Source organism: Mytilus edulis, chromosome 3, assembly GCF_963676685.1.
Source record: "Mytilus edulis chromosome 3, xbMytEdul2.2, whole genome shotgun sequence".
NCBI classification, from domain to species: domain Eukaryota; kingdom Metazoa; phylum Mollusca; class Bivalvia; order Mytilida; family Mytilidae; genus Mytilus; species Mytilus edulis.
In genome coordinates this window covers 26,035,985-26,059,343 of record NC_092346.1, presented here as the reverse complement: position 1 = coordinate 26,059,343, position 23,359 = coordinate 26,035,985, and the positions used below count along the sequence as shown (strand labels likewise).

Here is a 23,359-nt window from a genome sequence, read left to right as displayed (position 1 = left end):
TAACAGTAGCCATACCTCTTTGTATTTCAAGCCAAATAACAAAATAACAAGCAATTACAAATATGAATACTTAAAAAAGCATTTGGTATGGATTTAAATAAATACATTTTAACAACAAAAACTCTACATATTTCTTATGATACCGATATTTTTGTCTGACAATTACAATATACTAGTATATAAACGAATTAAATTCTAAGCTGGGCTTACAGAAATTGTTGTACTAAGCTTATATGTTAATGGAATTCCAAGTGACAACGGAATACTATACCCGGTCGATTCATCTTCACATTTTAAAGTCGTCATCGCTTTCTTTGTTAACGTGATATACAATAATGATTTGGAAAAAAGTAAGTTCAAACTTCCTCCAAGATAATCGATGCCTATGATTTTCATATAAGTAGCGGTCAAAGGAAGCGCACCATTAATCGTCAATTTATCATCATATACCCTGAGTCCACCATATCCAAAGAGTACAGATTGTAGGTAACCTCCCATTCCAGTGATGAAATTGTGTGCACCAGGACCATGTGCATTCTCTGACCATGTCTTAAAAAAGGCAAGGAAAAAGATTATGAAAAAAGTCATAAATATGAATTTAATTTTTAAATGATATCAAAGACAAATTACCAAATAAGGAGTATCAACATAATGAGATATACAGTCCATATGACCTAATTCAGCTGTTCTGCTATTTCGGTAAATAAGTTAATCCTTCTTTTATGCGTTAATAAATGTTTTCACGGAATTAAAAAGTATGTTTCTCAAAAAAAAAAAACGGAAATAGATTATAGGAAGAAAAAAAACATGGAAAAATTTAATTAAAAAAAAATCTATGAAAAGAAAAGGTGCATTGTATATAAAAGACACTAACAATTTGCTTATTTGAACCCCAAAACAAAAGTAGACGAACTCATGCGTTTTGAAAGGGATAAGTAGTGTGTCCATGCTTTATCTTGTTGAAAGCATGTATCTTTGAATTCATGTTTGACCTTGGTAGTTTTTTCTTCCAAAACTGATCTCTTTTTTGACCTTGGTAATTTTTTCTTCCAAAATTGATTCAATTTTTGACCTTGGTTCTTTTTTTTTCCAAAACTAGATCCACTTCCACTGACTTTAATCTTCTCTTGAACTTGAACTATTTATACCATCTCTATTACAACTATCGTTACACTTACATAAAATGGTTCTCTAACATTGTCGAATTGTCTAGCAAATAAGGCATTTGCCTTATCCAACTGATTAAGTTCCAGCCATCCGATAGCAAACATACCCCAAGTCATCGCTGGTCCTCCAGGTGTAACCTTGACAGATTAAAATTGTTTGTCTACTGAATACACATAGTACTATTATCATGATTATTTATAACAATATGATAATCTGTTTCTTAAAATAATTTGGCTGAGGATGAAAATATGTTAAAGTCCTATTTAATAAAACCAAACTTTAAGTCTAGAAATTGAAAATAATACATATTGTAAAATTATAAAGTGTGGACACAGATCAGTGTGGATAGTAATTGTCTTATTAGTGTTGAGTGTTAGTATGTTTGAGACTCAGAGTGTTTTCTCCGCCTAGTTAATTCGTTGGTTTTAAAGAACTGTATACATAAAATTCAAAAGTTACACTGACAAGAATATTATTTATGCATGAACTCTTAATTAATAAGAAGTTCATAGCAAACAACTCCAATGCGAAAACAGGCTCGTTAATTGTATAGTTCGCAACACCTGTATGTATATTCACTTTCACTTTATTTGTTTTGTATCATTGATGTACAAGTAGTACATGCCAACAATCCGCCAAGATGCATTCCTGTATAAAATAAAGACAATAAATTTAATTTTGAAGTCAATTTAAAAGAAAATGGTAAAATTACTACTAAAGAAATGAAAACAACACGTTCTATATTCATGTATCCGAAACCCTTTTCTGAATTTACCCTCAATAGGAGCGCTCAAATCCAAATATTGAAAGTCGAGGATGTATAAGTACCGAATATATATAGGTCGTATTGTACATATTTAAGATAACGTTTTTTACCCTTTCGTATTGAAGAAGATCGTTCCTTCGTACTTCTTTTGATAAATTCATCATTAAAGGATATCCCAACAAAATAACATCAGCTTGTTTCACAATGACATCTACAATTTACAAAACAACAATAAACAATAATGTGTCCATAGTACACGGATACCCCACATAACCAGAAAACATAATGCCCCTCTACTATCGTAGGTGGGGCATACAAAAAAGATGGATGATGAAGATAAATTTGCAGCATTATTCGCTAGGTTCCATAAAAAATATGTAAAAGCAAATTTGACAAATAAGTAGTGTTGGAAATAGTGATAAGGAGAAACATCCCGTGAAAACCAACCACTTGATCAATAATACCAGAAATGGAAATATTGGTCCTTCAAAAAATGAATTATTGCTACAATAACATTAACGGTACCAATTGTTCTTCACCAGATGCACATTTCGACAAAAAATGTCTCTTCAATGATACTGGAGGCCAAAATATTTGAAAATCTAAAGCTTATAAAGAAGACGAACAGCTGTAAACCATAAAAGACTACAAAGTATAGCCAAAGCCTGGAAAGGATTTATTGACCCAGTGGTAGTTTACAATACAATACAATTTTGAAATTACACTCGAGGCATGATATCTTAATCAATTTTGCTATAAACTCAAAACGTATACCTTCTGTATAACTGTCATATTCTGGATGCCACTGTCCCGTATTGTTAAATGGAATGAATAGATTGTCAGCAATATTTTGATAGCTATTCTTTGGTTGTGTAGATAGGATTTTGTATGGCGCCTCTAAACTGATTTTAGCAACATAGTTTGTGTACGCAGAATCATTAACTGGCCAGTGATACTCATCAGGTGGCATTACACCTACAAAAAGAAAAAGCCTGCATAACTTTTTTTTTCTTTCTTGACCATAAATTTTAGACTCAAAAAATTGTATTTCCAGTATTTCGTGCGCTTCTTGTAATATTTCAACCAACAACACTGTTGACGGCATTTTCGGTTGACTTACAAACCGGAACAGCACATTAGGTCATTTTTTTGAATCGCCAATACTTCTATGTAAATAAATAATGTGAATTTGCTCTTATAAACTAAAAAAAATGAAAAATGCACACAAGCAGTTTGTTTATAGTATCGACAAACTTGGTTCTTTCTTCTTTTTTCTTTTTGCTACTTAGACAATTTTTATACCCATGTTTATCCATTTACATTGAGAAGTACAGGTACGTTATTTCCATCATAAAGAAGGTTTTGCCAAATTCTGCCGTGATTTGGGAATCACGTGTCCAGTGGAATACTATCTCTTAATCTTTCAATTTTTTTTCAGTAAACTTCCAAAATTGGTTGCATGAATTTAAAATTCAAAATTACATCTGACTTAGTAGTTCTACTTTTGAAACAATATAAACAAAAATCTATGATAGTACCGTTTATATGGTAGAGACCAGTATCTTTGTCTAGAGTCACCCGTGATTCCCAGAAATCGGCTATACTGTTTATGACTTCAGATCCTCTTCCTGCAGTCATAAAATCTGTATCATTCGTCATTGTCAGATAGAAATAGAAAGCCTGAGATATGTCTCCTGTAATATGATGTTCATAGTCTGCTGTTTCGTCTGATGGTGACGTTTCAAACCCTATAAAGGAATGTTTTTTTTTTTTTATTAAAATGTACATTATTATATTGAATTGTGTGCTTTTTATCGAAGAGAATGATTTTTAAACGGACAAAATCTGAATATAAAATTGATCATCTATAATTAAAAAAAAAGTAAAGTGCATTTTATTAAAACAAATCTGTCAATATTGTAGTCGGCAACTGACGGGACTTTTTTTGCTTGAACTCCTCTTCAAGACTTGTATACATTATTGGTTTCCATTTTTTAGTTCCTCCATTAATATTCACATAAGCTGACAAAAAACTGACAGTGTTCTCTAAATACGAAATATTGTGATTGACTTACCTGTGTATGCACTTTCCCATGGATACATAACACCTTTATATCCTTTTTGCTTGGCTAATTGTTTAGCCGAATCAAGCGTCCGTATTCTAGATTTCAGCAATGTTTTACCGAAATCAGAGTGTAGAACTTGTATAGGAGGGTACATCCAAGTTTCTTGGTCCCAGAATACATGACCCTGGTAATCCTTAAAACAAAACAATGTTGAAAGGCGTTAGTCGCTATCGCACAGCATTGTATGTGTAAGAGTTCAAGTCAAATGATAAAAACATATGCAACTTATTTCTCTTGTAGTTTTTGAAAATCAGTTGTACCAATACCAGCTAATTTTTGCAAATCTCTTTTTATTCGGGCAATATTTTTTGAATACTAAAACAAATAAATATTCGAGTCAGTTCAATTTACTGATTTCCCGAATAAAATTGATATAAAGGTTTAAGGTCCTTTTTGGTTATAAAGTTCTTCAGCTGTTTAGGTTCTTCTACTTCCTTGGCTTTCAAATATTCGGCTTTGAGCGGTGCTCAAGTAGGTAAATCTAAAAAAGTGTTTCGGACGCATGAAATGTATAACATGTTATTTTCATTTTTTTAACTAATAAATACTTGCCTTATTCTGATATGGTAATACTTGCCTTATAATAGGACCCATGGGCAAGATCTCCTGGTGAAAGGCCGACAAACGATAAGTCGCTATCGTTAGTAATAGGGATAGAACTTATAATGTAGTAGTATGCAGCATAGGTTACTTTGGCAGTCTCTGGATCACCAATTATGTCTACTCTTCCATTGGCCCAAATGTTTCTCCACGCTTTGATATGTTGGTCTTCTAGTACATCATTAAAGTACTCAGAAACACCTAGGAATTTAAAAGATAAAACGAGAGCAAATGCAATAAAAGGTTTAAATAGAGAAGTGATCGAAAACCTACACTTAAAGTGATGATAAAAATGAAACAACAAAACTAAAACTAAAAGGTTAAACAATCAACTTAGGAAAATCATTATACATTAACATGGAGTGCATAAAAGGTAATAATTTAGAGTTTTTTTAAGTATCAGGGCGTAGAATATTAGTTACGAGTGTAAATTTAATTTTCTTAAATATACAATATTTTCATTTCAACAAATACTTACATGCATAAGAATGCCAGTATGTTTAGTACTATATAAAAGTGCCTTATAAAGAAACATTACCTTTATTGAACGCATTCAGTGCTGGACCCTTTTCAGTGTCTATGGAAGTTAAAAATAAATAAGAAGACTTTTGTCCTTTTTTGACAACAACCGTTCCATTTGGAGGTAGGTCTGTAGATATCATGTAAACTTGCAGTCCACCTACTGATCCGTCTTCCAAAACTTTTGTTTTACCATATGTGTGCCTAGAAAAGAAAATATTACAAAAACAGACAGTTCTATATCTACGGAAGCGTATTAGGTCTGTAGATATCATGTAAACTTGCAGTCCACCTACTGATCCGTCTTCCAAAACTTTTGTTTTACCATATGTGTGCCTAGAAAAGAAAATATTACAAAAACAGACAGTACTATATCTACGGAAGCGTATTAGCGCCACACATTTTTTTTTTATTTTCCTTCCTATCTTTGCTTTATATTGTAAATGTTTGTTTTATCTTATTTGTTATTTAAGATTCAAAGGAAACAGGAGTTATCTATACAGGAGGCTGCATATACTAAAATTTATCACCTTTGTAGTCATTGTAAAGTAAAATGCTTGAGTAATTAGAACATATCATTGACTAATAATGAGCAGAACAATATAAGAAGATGTGGTATGAGTGGCAATTAGAAAACTCTCCATCTAAGTCACTATTCGTAAAAGTAAACCATCATAGGCCAAAGTACGGTTTCCAACACGGAGCATTGGCTCACACCGAACAGCAAACTATAAAGGCCCCCGAAAACTATATCAATGTAACTACTAGAATATATATAACAAAGACAATTGAGTAAATGGAGGTTATACCGAAGAAAAAAATCAACCCTAGAGGAATTGTGGACTTTAACGGTGCCACAAACCCTGCTAATATAGCTATAACCGAATATAAATATACTTCTAAAGTAAGCTCTCGTTTGAGAACTGTGTAAAATTGGTTAGATTCAAACAAGCTTCCCTTTGGCAATGAATGTATAGAATGAAGAGGTTTTATTAATAAAATTATGTTCTCTCCATTCAAATTGCTCCCCAAGCATCTTAAAAAAACTTCGCTATATTTAAATGAAAATTCAATGACTTTCTATCAAAGAATCTTTATCATATTCTGAGACTTAAACAAAAAATCTTGCATCAAACTTACAAACAAAAGGATTCTTTATTAATAATTCGTTTTAAAGCAGACCGATCAGTTTGTCTATTTGACTTGAAAGTTTCACAATTATATGATATAATTATTTTTGCTCTTTCAATCAAAATATGCCTATACCATATCTATTTTCTTGTTAAATTATATACTTTACTGATGCACAGATCAGTCTTAATTTATGTATAATTGAACTTCAAGTATTCCCTTATGCCTATGCATATTTATTATAATGATTTGGCCTTGTATTTATGGTTCTTTTTTTTTATCTGCTAGGAAATCACAACCGAAATTAATGACAGACGGACATATATACAAAACTTAGTGAATAATTGAAATCAAGATGTTTGCATTATATCGCAAATGTTTGCGTTATATCGCAAATGTTTGTGGTATTTCGCAAAGGTTTGCGTTATAACGCAAAGATAGGAAGAAAAATTAAAAAAAAATGTGTGGCGCTAATACGCTTCCGTATATATCAGCACTTTGAGATCTTTTGTTTTTTTCTTCTTCCATAATTTAAAATATAAATGGTGTAGTATTGTTTTACGAGAACGAGAGAGAACTAATATTTCTCCTATCATGTTCATTTTGTGTCGGTTCAAAAGCAGGTTCCTTGTCAAAGGTTGCTCGTTTTACAGAATCTTACAATCTAACTGTATGTTTGTCTTTCAATGATCATGGCGTGTACGACGGATCTTGCACATTTTCTCGAGTATTAGCAACTCCTCATAGACTTTTTATGTCATTGTGAAGCTAAGACAATCACTTGTTTATTTGAACATAAAAACCACGAAGACCGTATATTCACATTCTCACGTTTTTCAACGCCACAGAGTCACGTCAAAGGATTATTACTGTAGACAATTCTTTCCTATTTTCTATAAGCATTATAAGCTAACGAGGTTATTATGCGCACACACAAAAACAGAGTATTCCATGAAAATTATATACCACAAAAGGGTTAACATTAAAATACCTGACACCGCTCTCTATATCACTCCTTAAGGTAATGTCCTCCGAGTCATTGCCATAGTTCATCTCAAGGTCAATTTTGAAATCGTCAAGACAACAATTATCAACTGTCATCTCTGTTATCATGAGCTGGTTTATAGATCTATGAGCATATCTTTTTAATTCTATTTTAAAACCAGGACCTGAACGAACTTCTATGAACATTCCTATAACAAAAGCAAACATCTATTTATTATGTGCGAGTTAAAAGAGGAAAGGAAAATGATACCAAACTTTCTATTTGAAGTTTTTAAACAGAGCGAACCGATGCCTACTTTAAAAGAGTGTGCTAAGCTGGAGTTTACAAGGGTCATTCCAGATATAAAATATATGTACAAGTAAACATATTAATTTCACTCTTAATATTTTTTTTATGTCAACAGTATCTAAAACGCGATTATACTAGTTATATATGAAACACGGGTATTAAAACAAGAGTAAAATCCACTCAAAAGTCAATAAGGATTGCTGCAACATTTTCTCAAGTTCATCTTGTTAAAATGTCGTAGGGATTTTAAGAAAAAAATATTGCTGCTTCGGACTTTTCACTTCAAGGCATTTTAGTCTAATGACTATATAAAATATTACTTGATATTGTTTCATTTGTGAAGTACAAGAGCTCCATATGAATAAATACCTTCATATAAACTTTACAAACTAGGCCTACCTCTCTAATGATATATGTGGACAAAAAGAATGGGAATTATTTTCTCGGATACGCACCCTTTTCTATATCCAATGAGTAAGATGATTTTGTAATGCGGGTCGTAGTGGATACAACTTCAATCGCACATGTTGATGGTATCCTTGCTCGGTGACTAAATACACGTAACCCATTGTAGAGACCATTCATGTAGATTGTATCTGTATAGACAACTGTGGCAATATGGCCGTTACCAAGTGTTGGTCGAATTCTGTCATTCTCAGGAAATCTGTAAATAAGTAAAAAATTGAACTGGAGAAGTGCCGATAAGATAATCAAAAAACACTATTCGAAGAAAAATAGGCAGTACCATGGCAAGAAAACAAATCTCATAAAACACTACATACTATTAGATTAACATAGATATTGACAATAAATACACCACCAAAAGCATTGTTACATGTAGATTAAATGGTTAAAGACTTCCACCAGACATACATGCCAACATTATACAATAGTATTTGCATTTACTTCAAAATTTTACGACCAGCTTATTAAAATATTTTGTTTGACCTGTTGCTGTTTCAAACAAATTATCTCGCACAATCGAGGCGAGTAAACTACCACGACAGTCACTACTGCAGTTCTGAACTAGTTAGTAAATTTACAATTAAAAAAATGTGCGATTTTGCATTCACTGTAAAGAATATTAGACTATATGTCAACAATTATTAATAAAGTTGTAAAAGCAATTAAAAAAAAAGGACAAATCCTGAGCTTGGTAGAAATATAGGTAGTTTAACTGTGAAAAGCTTTGTGTAAAATGTCTGCAACGGGAATCAGACGAGATTGTTTTGATAAATGTTGTATAATGAATACACTAACCTTAGTATTGAGTATCTTAATATACACTGTATGTATAATAAAGTTAAAAATCTTGGCTTGTATCTATCTCTATGAGCAGTATAAAATAAAACTTACAAAGAAGTTGAAAACACGGTAAGACTTTCCTGCATCAACCGCCGAGGTTCGATGAGATCTGTATAAATGCTATAATGTTCATTGGCATGATTTAACCAGATCTTTTCATTAGGACCATGGAACGTTGGTCTTTGTAATATTCTCGTAGGAACTACATTAGTTGTTATAAAGCTGACGGCAACCCTACTGCGGAGGGCCGCTAGGGCAATTGTAGCGATTAGAATGAATAGAATGCTCGCCTAAAACGAAAGAATACATAAATAGAATTAAAAAAAAAACCACAAAAATCTTAAAGATGAAATAATGTTCGCGATGATTAAAATTAAAACAAAAGTTTACTAGAATTTGTCTCTATGTCTTTAGTTAAAAGTTTCATTTGGATGCATAAATACACAGTCACGTGTGGTCGGAATAGGGACATTTTCGAATCGAACTCAACATAAAATTTACAATTTCATTTTCATTTGTTAAACCTTGTATTTATATTGGACTTAATCTATATTGTACCGTGAAAGTGTATATAAGTTCGTCATTATATTGTAACAATGATACAGTTGGTCGAATTTTTCAAGGTCGGACGGCAAGAATGGAGGACGTTCTAATTTTGTCAGGCCGTGGCTGCGAATTTTCGCATACTGCATAGCCAAACGGCTGCCCAATTCGGACATGGGATTGAGCCGATTGGATGACCAAGTTGGTCTAATTTCTATACCTCAGTCACACTTGGCTTTGAAGGCTTTGAAGGCTCCACTGTTGACTTATGATGCACTTTTCATATGTTTTAAGTTTTGTCAAGAGCAACTAGGGCTTTTATTTTAGGTCATAAACTTAAAACCATATTCTTCCTTTTCCATTTGATATTACTTGTACAATCAATGAAAATTTTGTACAATCGGTCATTTGATAGAATGTTTGTATAAATATCTCAGATACTAAGTAAATTATAGCATAAACATTTGAGGATACATGTACCTAAGATAGTATTTTATTGATAGAAGACTTACAAGTCTTTAAATTTTGAACTCCAATTAGTTAAATATCAATCCACACTTCATATCATCGTGTGGATACGTTGATGAATTTACTTAAGATCTGAATATATATATTCCTAAAACAAATTAAGACCGAAAATCAAAAATAAATTTAAAAAAAAAGTTTTTCAAGAAGAAATGCCCTCCCCCCCCCCCCCCCCCCCCCCCGGTCCGGTCAATGGACATAATGGAGAATCAAAAAACTGCATTGCATCGAAAAGACCTTCTTAAGGCTATAAATTACTAGTGACATTTTGTTCAAGTCCTTACATTGGATTGCTCTCAATTTTAGGTGAACTTGCTGTACTGAATATAAAAAAGATGTGGTATGAATGCAGATGAGACAACTCTCCACAATAGACCTAAATGACACAGAAATTAACAACTATAGGTAACCATACGGCCTTCAACAATGAGCAAAGCCCATACCTCACAGTCAGTTGTAAAAGGCACCGAAATGATAATGTAAAACAATTCAAAGGAGAAAACTAACGCCTTATTTATATAAAAAAAAAAAATGAACGAAACACAAATATGTAACACATTAACAAACGACAACCACTGAATTACAGGCTCCTGACTTGGGACAGGCACATGCATAAATAATGTGGCGGGGTTAAACATGTTAGCGGGATCCCAACCCTCCCCTAACCTGGGACAGTGGTTTAACAGTACAACATAAGAACGAATTATAAAAATCAGTTGAAAAAGGCTTAACTCATCAGATGGACAAAAATACAAGTGGACGTGGCCGGGTACTTGTACATTCCAACAACAATAAGACACTAGGAACAGATCTGAGAGTAATCGCCCCAATGTTGGCCCCAATTTCCAAATCTTTCGAGAGTACCACTTATATAAGTTTATTCAGATTGAATCTGGTTGTGATTTTCGATATAAGTAAAATAAAAACAAACAAAAAACGTGCACACAAACATAAGCAATCTTCAGCTTCAAAAAGAATTCAAGAAATAACACCGTGTTCAAAATATCATTTAAGGTTTTTATTACCTAATTAGAATTGATATTTATAACGAATGAAACGCGTTCAAAATCATACATCAGAGATGTGGTGTGATTGTCATTGAGACAACTATCCACCAGAGTCCAAGTAAAACTATATGTCACCGTATTACCTTTTACAATGATCAAAACCAAAAACCGTATACTGAATTAGCTACAGAAGGCCCGACGTCATCATATGCGAAACCATCCAAAAAGAAAACCAATATGAAAAAAACAACTAAAGAAAAACAAAAACGGCAATCAGAAACCAAAGACAACCATAGAAATGCAGGCTTTTGATATGGGACAGGCACACATAGAACGCAAAATGATACACCTGATAGTTTGTAACAATATACTGAACCTTCAATGGCATTTTCAAGCTCAGTATATTGACCAAAGTTCATAAAAAAGCGACATGCGTTCAGTTATGTAATACCATGGCAGTCTGTATATGACTGCTTTCCTGGGAAATGCAAAATCATCGCTTTTTAAGTTAATCGTACGATACATAACATAGTCAAGTGTGTATTAACTTTTACAGTAAAACCCGGGGTATGCATGTGTCTTATAACGTTTCATAAGACGTTTATAGATAAGATAAGAGGGATACCCGGGTCATATATAAGGTAGAATCCAGGTTGACCGAGTTTGTACAAATCCATCGCCACCATGAAACTTCTACTCCTCGCTCTCTGCTGTTTGGTCGTCGTATATGCTCAGGAGCCACGTCCTTGTGGTAAGTTAGCAAATTTCTTAAAATATATTTATTTTAAAATCATTTTAATTTGCGAAATAGATATTTATAATAAACCGTTTTATAAATTTAAAAGATGTATGCGAACTAAACTGTATCAAGTTAATTGTTAGCTTAGTTACATCAAAATGGGGCAATTATGGGTCGGCCCGATTAAAATTTAACGCTATGACTCTAGGTTTAAATAAATTTAATAAACTATAACATGGTATATTGGTGAGCGGAGAGAGACGGAGTGTAGAATATTATTAAAAAAAGTCGTGTATATCTATGAAGAATACCTACCATTATGAAAATATTTTCATTGAACCGTTGATTGTCACTTTATTCTTTTGTCGTTGGACATAAAATCCGGTATATTTTATCGACGTAAATTTTGTCAGATAACTATGTAAAAGTTAATAAATAGAGCGAATTTTAAGATAAACTATTATAAATAATAATAATGAATAATAATCATAATAACAACGCATCCTCCGATCTTTGTTGCTGTTATTTTCATATTTGCTTCGTTCAATTAAAGTTTAATGCACAAATTATGTGTGCAAAATTGATGAATATTGAACAACATCAACTTAAATATTTTATATTCGAAATAAACGGGAAAACTTTAATTGTTCATTTCAGCGAAGAGAAAATTGTGTTATTAATTCCCTCAGAATTATACTCAGATTTTTCGGACTAAAATTTGCAAAAATATGTTTTGTTGAAATTTCGTACATTATATAATTCGGGTTCCACTTTATCGGGAATGAAGAGGGAAAGTATATGACGTATTATCCGCAATCGTCTTCGATTTAACATTTAAAATTTTTCTTGCATTTTAGAATCTCCAAAGCAATGGGAAGGAAGGTTCTTAAGAGTAAGTAATACACGTTTTTTTTCCCTTCAAATTCATTCAATCCCTTTCCAATAGAAACATGGCGAAAAAAGTTATCATACACCACGACATTATGAAAACATACTACTTAGACCAATGGATCTTCAGCAGATTGGTTTTACATGTAACTTAATTAATGTTTGAGAGATGACTAGAAGAATACCAGTTAAGTTTTGAATAATACTGTGAAAGACATCTTTTTTTGGCAATTACACCGAAAAATAACAAAAAAAAACCATTTTGAGTACTATTCCTGATGATATTAATCCAGTGATAACCAATACCTAAATATCAAAAGTTTGAGCAAACGCTAAAAGACTACTCTCCCATACGCAAGTTCATGTCTAATATTACAGATTACAAAATTGTGAAATGCGGTTAAACAATTTGAATACATGTATAGTAAGAGCATTCCTCCAAAACGTAGTTCTGTTCTAAAATGGCGACAACGATATCTTCTGGAGCTTAGCATAGGCAATACTAGACTGAAAAGGAGAAGCACAACATGTGCTATTTACTTATATATTTTGTGTCTATCAAGAATCTATTAACACTTCGATGGGTTTTTTTTTTTGCAGGCCGACAGAGCAAAAATGTTCGGAGAATTGGCTAAACTGAGCTATGACGAAACTAACAGAAGAGCCAGAGAAATTGAGGAAGTTCAAATTGGTCAAGACAGGGAATATTATGACGTTCTTTATCTCCACAACATTGTAAGTGTTTATTCTAAATTTTTCTTAAAATGTCATAAAAATAGTTTCGAACCAATACGATAGAAGAGCGCAATTATTGACCACAAGCGTAGTCAAAAATTAAAAGAACAAAACTTGTGTTCAAGTTACACAATGAAACAGTGATAGTAAATATCCAGGTTGTGTCAATATATAATAATAATAATAATAATAATAATAATAATAATAATAATAATAATAATAATAATAATAATAATAATAATAATAATAATAATAATAATAATAATAATAATAATAATAATAATAATAATAATAATAATAATAATAATAATAATAATAATAATTCTTTATTTAAAGAGGGTTACACAGTTAGCTATAAAGCTAATCTTCCCTGAGGCCCTCATGAAATACAATGAAATATAACAAACAATTACAAAATATCAAACAGACACACATACATGAATAATGAAATAAAAAATTGTTATGAAATATACAATTTTCAAATAGGTAAAAGTTACAAATTCATATATGACATGTATAGTATTGGCATCAACAATATCATAAGTTTGAGTAAGTGTGGCAAAATGGTTATGCATATAAAAAACGCACAGCTTCTTAATGTTCCATCAAGTAATTTTTTAAATCTTTTTTGAATGAGCTTGTACTTGAGGTTGATTTTTTCTGGGATATTGGTAAGTTATTCCATAAAATAGATCCTGAATATATAAAAGATTTCTTATAAAGCTCTGTTTTGACTTTTGGAACTTGTAAATTTTTGCAAGAGGCATTTCTTTAATTTTTTCAGTGAGATATACAGGGGCTTCATTCTTAAGGCATTTATGCATCAAAACTGATTTGTGGTATGAGATTCTGTTCTCTACTGTCATCTATCCAAGCTGTTTGAACAGTGGAGCTGATGATGAAAGTGGATCAGCATCTAAAATCAGTTTTACAACCCTTTTCTGCAACTTTATTATTCTGACTAGCTCATTTTAAGCACAACCACTCCAAATAATACAACAATAATCTATCAGTGGGAGAATATAACCATTATAAAATAATTTTCTTAGATCAATATTTAGAAATTTCTTGATTTTAGAGAGTAACTTACTTAACTTTTTCTTATATATATAAGGTGGTCGTGTGGTCTAGCGGGACGGCTGCAGTGCAGGCGATTTGGTGTCACGATATCACAGTAGCATGGGTTCGAATCCCGGCGAGAGAAGAACCAAAAATTTGCGAAATTTATTTTTGGTTCTTCCCTCGCCGGGATTCGAACCCATGCTACTGTGATATCGTGACACCAAATCGCCTGCACTGCAGCCGTCCCACTAGACCACACGACCACCGGGGCTCTCAAAAAAAGAGCTTTCGCTGGCCGTGGTATATATATATATATATCACAATACAACCAGCTTGGCCAAGTAAGTCGTCAAGGATGTTCGAAACAGTCTAAATATGATCACAAGATATCGACTTCAATTAAAATCTAGAGACAGCATGTAATATTTGGAAATGCTACAAGTTAAACAATAAGTACCATTTTATTACATAATCGCTTGGGTGTTTATAAACATTGGAACCTTATTTTGAGTTAAAATATCACTTATTGAAGAGTTTTAAGTTAGATCCTTAGTTGACCTTAGATAGATTTGGTTATTTTTTTTTTAGATTCTTCCCTTGTTTCGCTTCTTATAAATACATTCTTGGCTTTGAGTGTTTCTGATGAAGGTAAATCTAGAAAAGAGCTTCAGACTCAAATATTGTTTTCGTTTTTTTTTTACAATGTCTTCGATCTATCTTCAAAACAAAGGATTAACATTTTGTTTAAAGTAATATTTTTTCATATACAGGGAAAAGAATACAGATTGAACTTGAAATCAAGAAAGTGTAATGTAACCAATCTACTCAGACCATTCAGACCATATGGAGTACCCCCAAATGCCCAATTTGACGGATCTGCCACCATTGGTGCCGCTGGTGTACCAGGCGAATCTCTTGTTGTCGAAAACTGGTCTCTTACCGACGGAGACGACAAGTTCTACGGAATGGTCTCATCACCAGACTGTGTTCCAATTGAATACGCCTTCTACTCTAAAGAGTCCAGCTTGATCACAACAACGTAAGTGGCTTTAAAAAAGATATTCACTGGATTTTCAGATAGATCTTTAACTTTTATGAAATTGATAAAATATTTATTCAGATAGAATCATATTCGAAACAGTGTGGTCCTGGCCATTGATTGACAACCTAAATTATCCCATTGACTGGGACAGATTAGATGAACGTTTGTCGGTAACAATCACTGCGCTCACTGTGTACTTGTTAAAGACACTGAATCTGTGGGGTCACCAAAGGTTCTCAACACCTAAATAAAGCAATTCGAAAAACTAATTCGGAATAATTCGATGTGTTGATTTATATCAATAATATAAATCAAAACATAAAGGTTATTGCTGAATACTTTTTCAAATTATTTTATCATTAAAGGCGTTAAGAACCTTTGGTGACCCCACAGTTTAAATTCTATAATAAGTGAGAAGTGAGCAATAGTCGTTACCGACAAACGTTCATCTAATCTGTCCCAGTCAATGGGATAATTTCGGTTGTCAATCAATGGCCAGGACCACACTGTTTCGAATATGATTCTAGTTTGATATTCAAGTTCGTACTTTATTTGGCGTTTTAAACTTTTTTATTCGAGCGTCACTGGTGATTTTATTTAAGATGAAACATGCGTCTAGCGTACACAATTTTAGTCCTGGTATCTATTTAGATGATAATACAAAGACGTCAAATACATCCGTTTAACCATTAACACTCAGATTAGAAAGAAAACAGCTTTCAGGGGGTGCATGGGGAAGCTCATTTCCCAAATCCCGTTTCCCACTTCTTTTCCCCATATACCAATTGTGTTCTCCAGTATCTAGTAGAAACAAAAGAAACCGTTAGGAGTGTTATTACATTTTCTTGAGGAATTTTACTGAATTTTCGTTTATTGAATATCAATTTTTTATTCAAAATATCGACATTTTACATAGTTATACATATTACGCAAGCAACTAATTTAACTTATTTTTTTACAGATTCTTTGACATCAACGTTGGAATCACAGATCCAAATGTTTTCATTCCACCTTCAGAGTGCTCGATGGAATAATTTAACAATAAAACATTTTAAATATATTTACTAAACTTCCATCGTTTATTTGTCAACAGCAAGACTACACATAACTTCCTGAAATACATATAAGATCATATAAGCACTAATCCAAATACCCCATCAAAATATAGTCAGATTATACATCTCTATTCATGCGTGTAGGCTATTGGTATCAAGAAAAAAATCTGGCAACTATAATGCTGAAGCGTTTCGCAGATTAATTGGTTGTAACATGAAAGATTTTGCTTTCGTAATTTAAAACATTTAAAATTATAGAAAATACAATCACAGCGACTGCGGTATTCTCTTTTTAAACACTTGTAGTAGTTACATGTCCCTTAGGTAGCAATACACAGTTAGAAGTTTAGTTTCGCATTATGGCCCCTGTGTGAATTTTTTAAATATGAAAGTTTTTGTACAATAAAATTGATTTTTAGATAATTGAAGAATAATATAGGCTTCTTAGTGGGTTTATATGAACATTAAGATTGTTTTTAACATGTTTTATAGGCCATTTATATGATTGACAGTCCGTATTTTTCTATCCGTACCGTTCATAGGTCCATACATTATTGTAGTGTTTATCAACAAAGATTTTGCGCTCGATCTTTTCAATTCAATTTTATGGAAAAACGAGCAGATAAGCATATGATTTTTTGGGACCACTTGATAGATATAAACCTATGAATTCAGGAAAGGTATTACTGTAATTGATTGAAATTTTCCTTTAGACCTTTTGGAGACTTTTGTGACATGTTCACCCCCTTTTTTGCTATATTTTGTATCTAAGAAATGCAGATTGTTGCCATGGTTACACCCAAGAGGGATTATATTTCACCCTTATGACCATTAGAAATATATAAGTATATAAGTATATACATGCATAACACACATATAAAGCTTTCTTTGTTAGACAGGAGGGGATAGAGGGTGTTTAAAAATTATGAGTGTCAATTTTAAGTTTTTTTCCTAACTGTGTATTGCTACCTTAGCCCCAGCCTATAACGGTTACGTGTATCCGTTACGGAATTCAGGAACAAGTTTACTTTAGCGCTCTGAAAGATTTAAAGCCTTGATTAACTTGAAAATTATAAAATGTTATGAAGGTGACTGTAATAATTACGTTTACAGTCCCCCAAAACAAACTGCTTGACTGTTAATAGCTACTTAGAGGTGTATTAATCCTTTCACAGATACTAACTACCGCGTACTTAGTGGTCTATATTTTACAGCAGATTCCATTGATTGTGTAGCGAAAGGTTATATCTTTGGTTAGCTTGCTTGTTAGCTGAACCGTGAAGTCATTATTAGGTCTGGTATACTACCCTCCTTTCAAAGTAGCATGGTCCAACAGACAGATAGATTAGTTATCTATCGAACTTGTCTATTCTTAGTGTAGGGTAATTTACCTAACCTAACAATGATTTCACGGTTCAGCTAACAAGCAAGCTAACGAACTACTAGTATATTACCCTTAGCTACACACTCAATGAAATCTGCTGTAATACTGTTCATCATTTAATTCGTCTCAACACTGGTCCATTATTTGTTTTTATATAGCAGGAATATGGGTTCATAAAATGGAGATACATATGTAACAAGAGACGCTTACTATATCGATGCTATTTTAGGAGTTCATACGATTTTTTTGTCTGTTTGTTGTTTGTTTGTTACCTTTATTTGTTTACTCAATTTACGAGATTGAACAACGGGAAACTTCTATAGCCATATCAGAACAATCAAATAGAACATACTAGTAGTTAATGATTAATTCGACACTTAGATCGTTGAAGGTCTGCAAGAGTTTAAGTTGTCAGATGTGTGTAAGATCGATACCATGGGAAAAAGTGGTCATCGATTCAACAGTCTACTACATTGACAGTAATAAGATTCTGAGAAATTGCGCCCGAAAAACATCGCATATCAAACTACTATATGTTTGCTAAAGCGTGCTGTAATTCTTGTTCTAGTCTAGAAAGAAAGTGAAGCCTTCAATCCTATTTCTTTATTTATGGAGTTTTGGGGCGTAGACTTAAAATATTCATTAGTGTAAACTCTATAAATATAGAAAATATTATTCCAATGATTAGCAGAAGATCGAATATCATTACATAGACAATATTTGTTGTATTGGTTGACGATTCTCTTACAGTTCTATATAAACTAAGATTCTTTGTTTCACGCCTTATTTTTTCTCAGCAAGTTTTTGAGTAAATGGAATGTAATCTAGAATACATACTTAGATAAAGACAACAGTACTATACCGTTCAAAAGTCATAAATAGATGTAGAGAAAACAATCCGGGTTACAAACTAAAACTGAGGGAAACACATCAACTCTACTGGCCGAACCTCCCGCTTATATGACCATGTTAAAAAAATATCGCTAACATGACAACACTACGTGATAGAAATACAGCACACATAAACGCAAGAACACTAATCACAGAGAAACACACTATCAAATGATATAATATTCGACACAACATGCCGACCACAGAAAACGACAGACACCACAGGACATCAAAAACAGTGACGCACTGTAGTAACGAAAATGCAATCTCGAACCTTATATAATTATTTTCTCAATAACAGTCTAAACAAAGTTGATGACAATGAAGGTATTGAAAGGTAATTTTATAATAATTTGGACTAAAACCGACAAGACATAACAAATTATTCAACAAAAACCATAATAGAAACTGGATGTATAAGATACGCGTCGTATAGCAATGCAAATTCACACTCGCTATAACAGTCATATTCAGGAATAGGTCACGTTCTGTACTTAGCAGACAGACGAGATGTTAAACCACAATCGAAGAATTGCATTAGTTAGTTTAGACACAGATCTAGACACATCGTATAGATCAACCAATTCATGATGGTGCCAATAAAATTTACTGAATGTCATTTTTAATCATTCCTCCACATAACTCTGTTGGAGCACTTTCTGCGTAAGGAGCACACTCCTGTATATGAAGTCAGTGTTGTGTATTTGCAAGGTGCTTTCTCTTTTTGTCTTTTAGAAAGTTCTAAATGAATTATGTCCCATACAAGTACAGAAACAAGTCGACCAGAAGGAATGCACACTTAGTACCCATTGGAATACAGACTATCTGTTAACATATAAATCCTCCAAACTCTACAAATATATTGTCGATTAAATAAAAATTTTGATAGTATCAGCTTCATTGTATTTTCAGTGTGGTTCAATGGGGTTCTTCACAAAATAAGAGTTCTTATAACCCTAAACAAGAAATTTATATCTACGAAAAGGCTCTGTTTAATAAGATGATGAAGTCGGTCTTTCAATTGTATATATTGTGAACATGCACGAGCATAACGAATCAATAGAGATATGTAAATACCATACGTCGAGGCAAAAAGTAAAATCACAAAAAAACTGAACCCCGAGGAAAATTCAAAACGAAAAGTCCCTAATTAAATGGCAAAATCAAAAGCTCAAACACATCAAACGAATGGATAACAACTGTCATATTGCTGGCTTGGTACAAGCATTTTCTTCTGTAGAAAATGGTGGACTGAATCAGGGTTTTATAGCTAGCTAAACCTCTCACTTGTATGACAGTCACATCAATATTCCATTATGTTGACAACGATGCTTGAACAAAACAGACATAATAGGTAAAAATGTCATGTTTCCAGCAGTCAACATTGTTTTTTATTCTTAATCACCAAAAACAAAAGTACAGAGCAACGTCAAATATTTAACGAAGAAACACAAAAAGTCATAGAAGCACAGCACAAAACAAAAAATGAAAGACAAACAAGTTTTACAATAGCACAGCGCTACACCACATGCATAAGACAACATCACAAACAAAAATGAAAGGACATAAAAGTACCAAAAGCATTTTAATCACCAAGGGTATGTTCCTGCTGAGAAATGGAAAATTGATAAATCATTCCGATTTTAGTGTGAAGTCGTCCATCTGTGTCATTATAGAGGAAAAAATGAAGGTATGAAACAGTCCTTCTTGTATCAGTGGTATCTTTAATTCAATTTCACTGGGATATATGAGATAATAAGTACTGACTGAAATATGGGTTATTCAGTGATAGTATATCACCAGTATATTTGAAAGTAAAATTAAACAATTTTGCAAGTTTCTTTTTGTTTTTGTTTTTTAGAAGGTTCTGAATGAAGTCTGCTTTATACGAGAAGAAAATCAAGTCGGCCAGAAGATGTGCACAATCAGTACCAATTGGAATACCGACTGTCTGTTGAAATATCAATCCTCCAAAATCAACAAATACACTGTCGACTAAAAGGTCCAACATTTTGATAACAGCATCTTCGCTGTATTTTCTAACCCAAAGCAAGAAATGTATATCTACTTGATGATCAAGCTATGTATCGTTCTTTATACGGAGTTTTTACCAAATGAAAAAGGACGTATTTGTGATGTTGTAAAATTCCATCCTTTGTAAAGGATACTAAAAAATAGGAAAGATTACCTGTTGTTTGTTTATTCCAAGCTCTTTTGTGAGACATTGCAGATAATGGATTTTACATATGTAGACAATATTGTTGGAGGCTTTATCTGCTGGAACAACGACAAATTTGTCTTGCACAGAGGATAAAGCATCAACAACCCCCTCCAGGTTCTTGAATGGGTTAGAAATTCTTGTACATTGTAGTTTCTGAATGCATAATCGAATAACATTGACTCATTAAGACAAAGTGTCCAGTTATGGTTCGTCTTGTTCGCGCTTTACCTATTTTCTAGCATGGTTCTCAACTGCATCGATTACTAACCTGAATATAAAACAGAAGATGTGGTTATGATTGCTGAGACAACTCTCCACAAGTAACAAAATGACACAAAAATTAACAACTATAGGTCACAGTACGAAGTTATTTTTCAAGTTAAGGGACTGGGGATTTTATAGTTTGGTCCCTTGGCTAACAACTCTCTTAATTGGTCATTGGTAACGATGCCAAGGTCGCCAGTAATAACATGTCAATCTGAACTATATATTATTGTGTTCAAACGATTCACATGACAATCCGGAGGTATTGGATTTTACATTTTTTAGGTTAAAGGCCTTATTGTTGTAAATCTTAGATGCAATAGACTTGGTATAAGTATATGAAAAAGTAAAAACACAAACATACTGAACTCCGAGGAAAATTCAAAACGGAAAGTTTCTAATCAAATGGCAAAATCAAAAGCTCAAACATATCAAACGAATGGATAACAACTGTCATATTGCTGGCTTGGTACATGCATTTTCTTATGTAGAAAATAATGGATTAAACCTGGTATTATAGCTAGCTAAACTTACAGTTTAAATTACAGATATACTTTTATTTTGAGGTAATCAGGTATATTTATTTTGTACAGATTTCTGTTGGGAAATATTGCTAAAATTGATAGTATCTAAACCTTTATTATTAATTCTACTAAAAAACATCGTTTCCCCTCATTTTTGGAAGTAGTTGTTACGGGTTTAAATAGTCTATGGTTAGCAATGTCTATAATAATTGCAACTCATATATACAAAACAGAATAAGAATTAAACCCGTCTTAATTCTAACGGTTTTGAGTTTCAGAAACAGCAGTAGAACAACTATCACAAACTTCGCAACAATAATCTAAGAGGGGTCTGTCAAATAAAATATATATATGTTCTATAAAAGTTTAACCGGATTTCCCAATTGAAAAACCCGGTAATTTATTTTGAAGTATAACGATGGATGCTCGAATGGGCGGCCCTGACAATTCTGTGCCTTAACTGGTGCTGACAATTTTTGATGGGCGTTAAAGGGTTCTTGAAAAAAATCGTAATATTGATAATCAGGACAAAACTTCATTATCACAGGAAATTCTTGCTGCTTACTTTTGATAATAAAAAATTAAACTTATTTGATTGTTTTAAGTTAAAAGCAAACATTTCAATCTCAATTTTCCTATTTTAACATTCTATTTAAGTCATAAAATGCATCCGATTTCACCTTGAAAGATGCACACGCCTGATGAAGCTAATTTGTTTAGCGAAATATTGCGTATTTCTATTTAACATCTGATAGAACTTTTTAATGTATTAATTAGTGTGTTTAAGTTATATTCTTAGACATTTATATAATTTTAATTCAGTAACTGTTTCAGTGTATTTTCACAAACTGATCCACGCTTAAATAGATTGAATGTTGATTGTTGCTATTTTTAGACATTATATATATATATATATAATATATATTTCTTTTTTAAAGAGGCTTTTATATGATCACTTATGACATCTATTCCACTTACTTCAAATCTCTGAAGTTGCGATTATTCATAGAACAATGAATAAAGTATAAGCTATATTATGTCCTGCTTGATATACATACATGGAGATGTAGACGATATAAAGTATTTAAGTATGTTCATGAATGTAAATTTTATTGTGGGACCAAAAAATTAACTTCTAAAACCATCAAAGGTAATATGTTTTCTTTTCAATTTAGATTTTGTTTCATTAATAATTTAAGGAAATGTGTATACATTTATCTAATAACATGTCTGATTTTAACACATTATAGAGTATTTGAATCAAAAGGATAAAAAAAAACAAATTACTCAATAATTTTAACAATTGACAAACAACTCTCATTTTTATAATGAAGTAACTAGTGATTCTGATTTTTTTTAAATGCTTTTTTTTTCCATTTAAAAGGAATGAAAATAGAGCTTTAATTTAAATTGGGAAATATTATAAATCACATCTTGAAAAGATTATTAGGCAAAATCCAGAACGTTAAGATTATAAGGTCTGGTTGTTCATAGATAAAAAAAAATGCCTACGGACCAAAATATTTGAAGGCCACGGTAAGTACTTGGTTTTCAATCGGGTACTAGGGATG

At 32.4% G+C, this 23,359-nt stretch overlaps 2 protein-coding genes across 2 annotated transcripts; one reads left to right on the top strand and one right to left on the bottom strand.

Annotated features, from left to right (window-relative positions):
* On the bottom strand, positions 1–5,378 carry LOC139516077 (protein-glucosylgalactosylhydroxylysine glucosidase-like). Its single transcript, XM_071305896.1, has 8 exons — positions 5,198–5,378; positions 4,637–4,860; positions 4,009–4,192; positions 3,472–3,681; positions 2,708–2,908; positions 2,044–2,144; positions 1,179–1,304; positions 1–549 (listed from the first exon to the last, which is right to left on the bottom strand). Exons 1-8 carry the CDS (start codon positions 5,319–5,321, stop codon positions 196–198), a joined length of 1,524 nt encoding a protein of 507 aa, XP_071161997.1. The 5' UTR covers positions 5,322–5,378; the 3' UTR covers positions 1–195.
* Positions 5,379–11,579: 6,201 nt separating this feature from the next.
* Positions 11,580–16,509, top strand: LOC139516078 (mammalian ependymin-related protein 1-like). Its single transcript, XM_071305897.1, has 5 exons — positions 11,580–11,734; positions 12,580–12,614; positions 13,211–13,345; positions 15,178–15,446; positions 16,411–16,509. Exons 1-5 carry the CDS (start codon positions 11,668–11,670, stop codon positions 16,481–16,483), a joined length of 579 nt encoding a protein of 192 aa, XP_071161998.1. The 5' UTR covers positions 11,580–11,667; the 3' UTR covers positions 16,484–16,509.
* Positions 16,510–23,359: the final 6,850 nt, after the last annotated feature.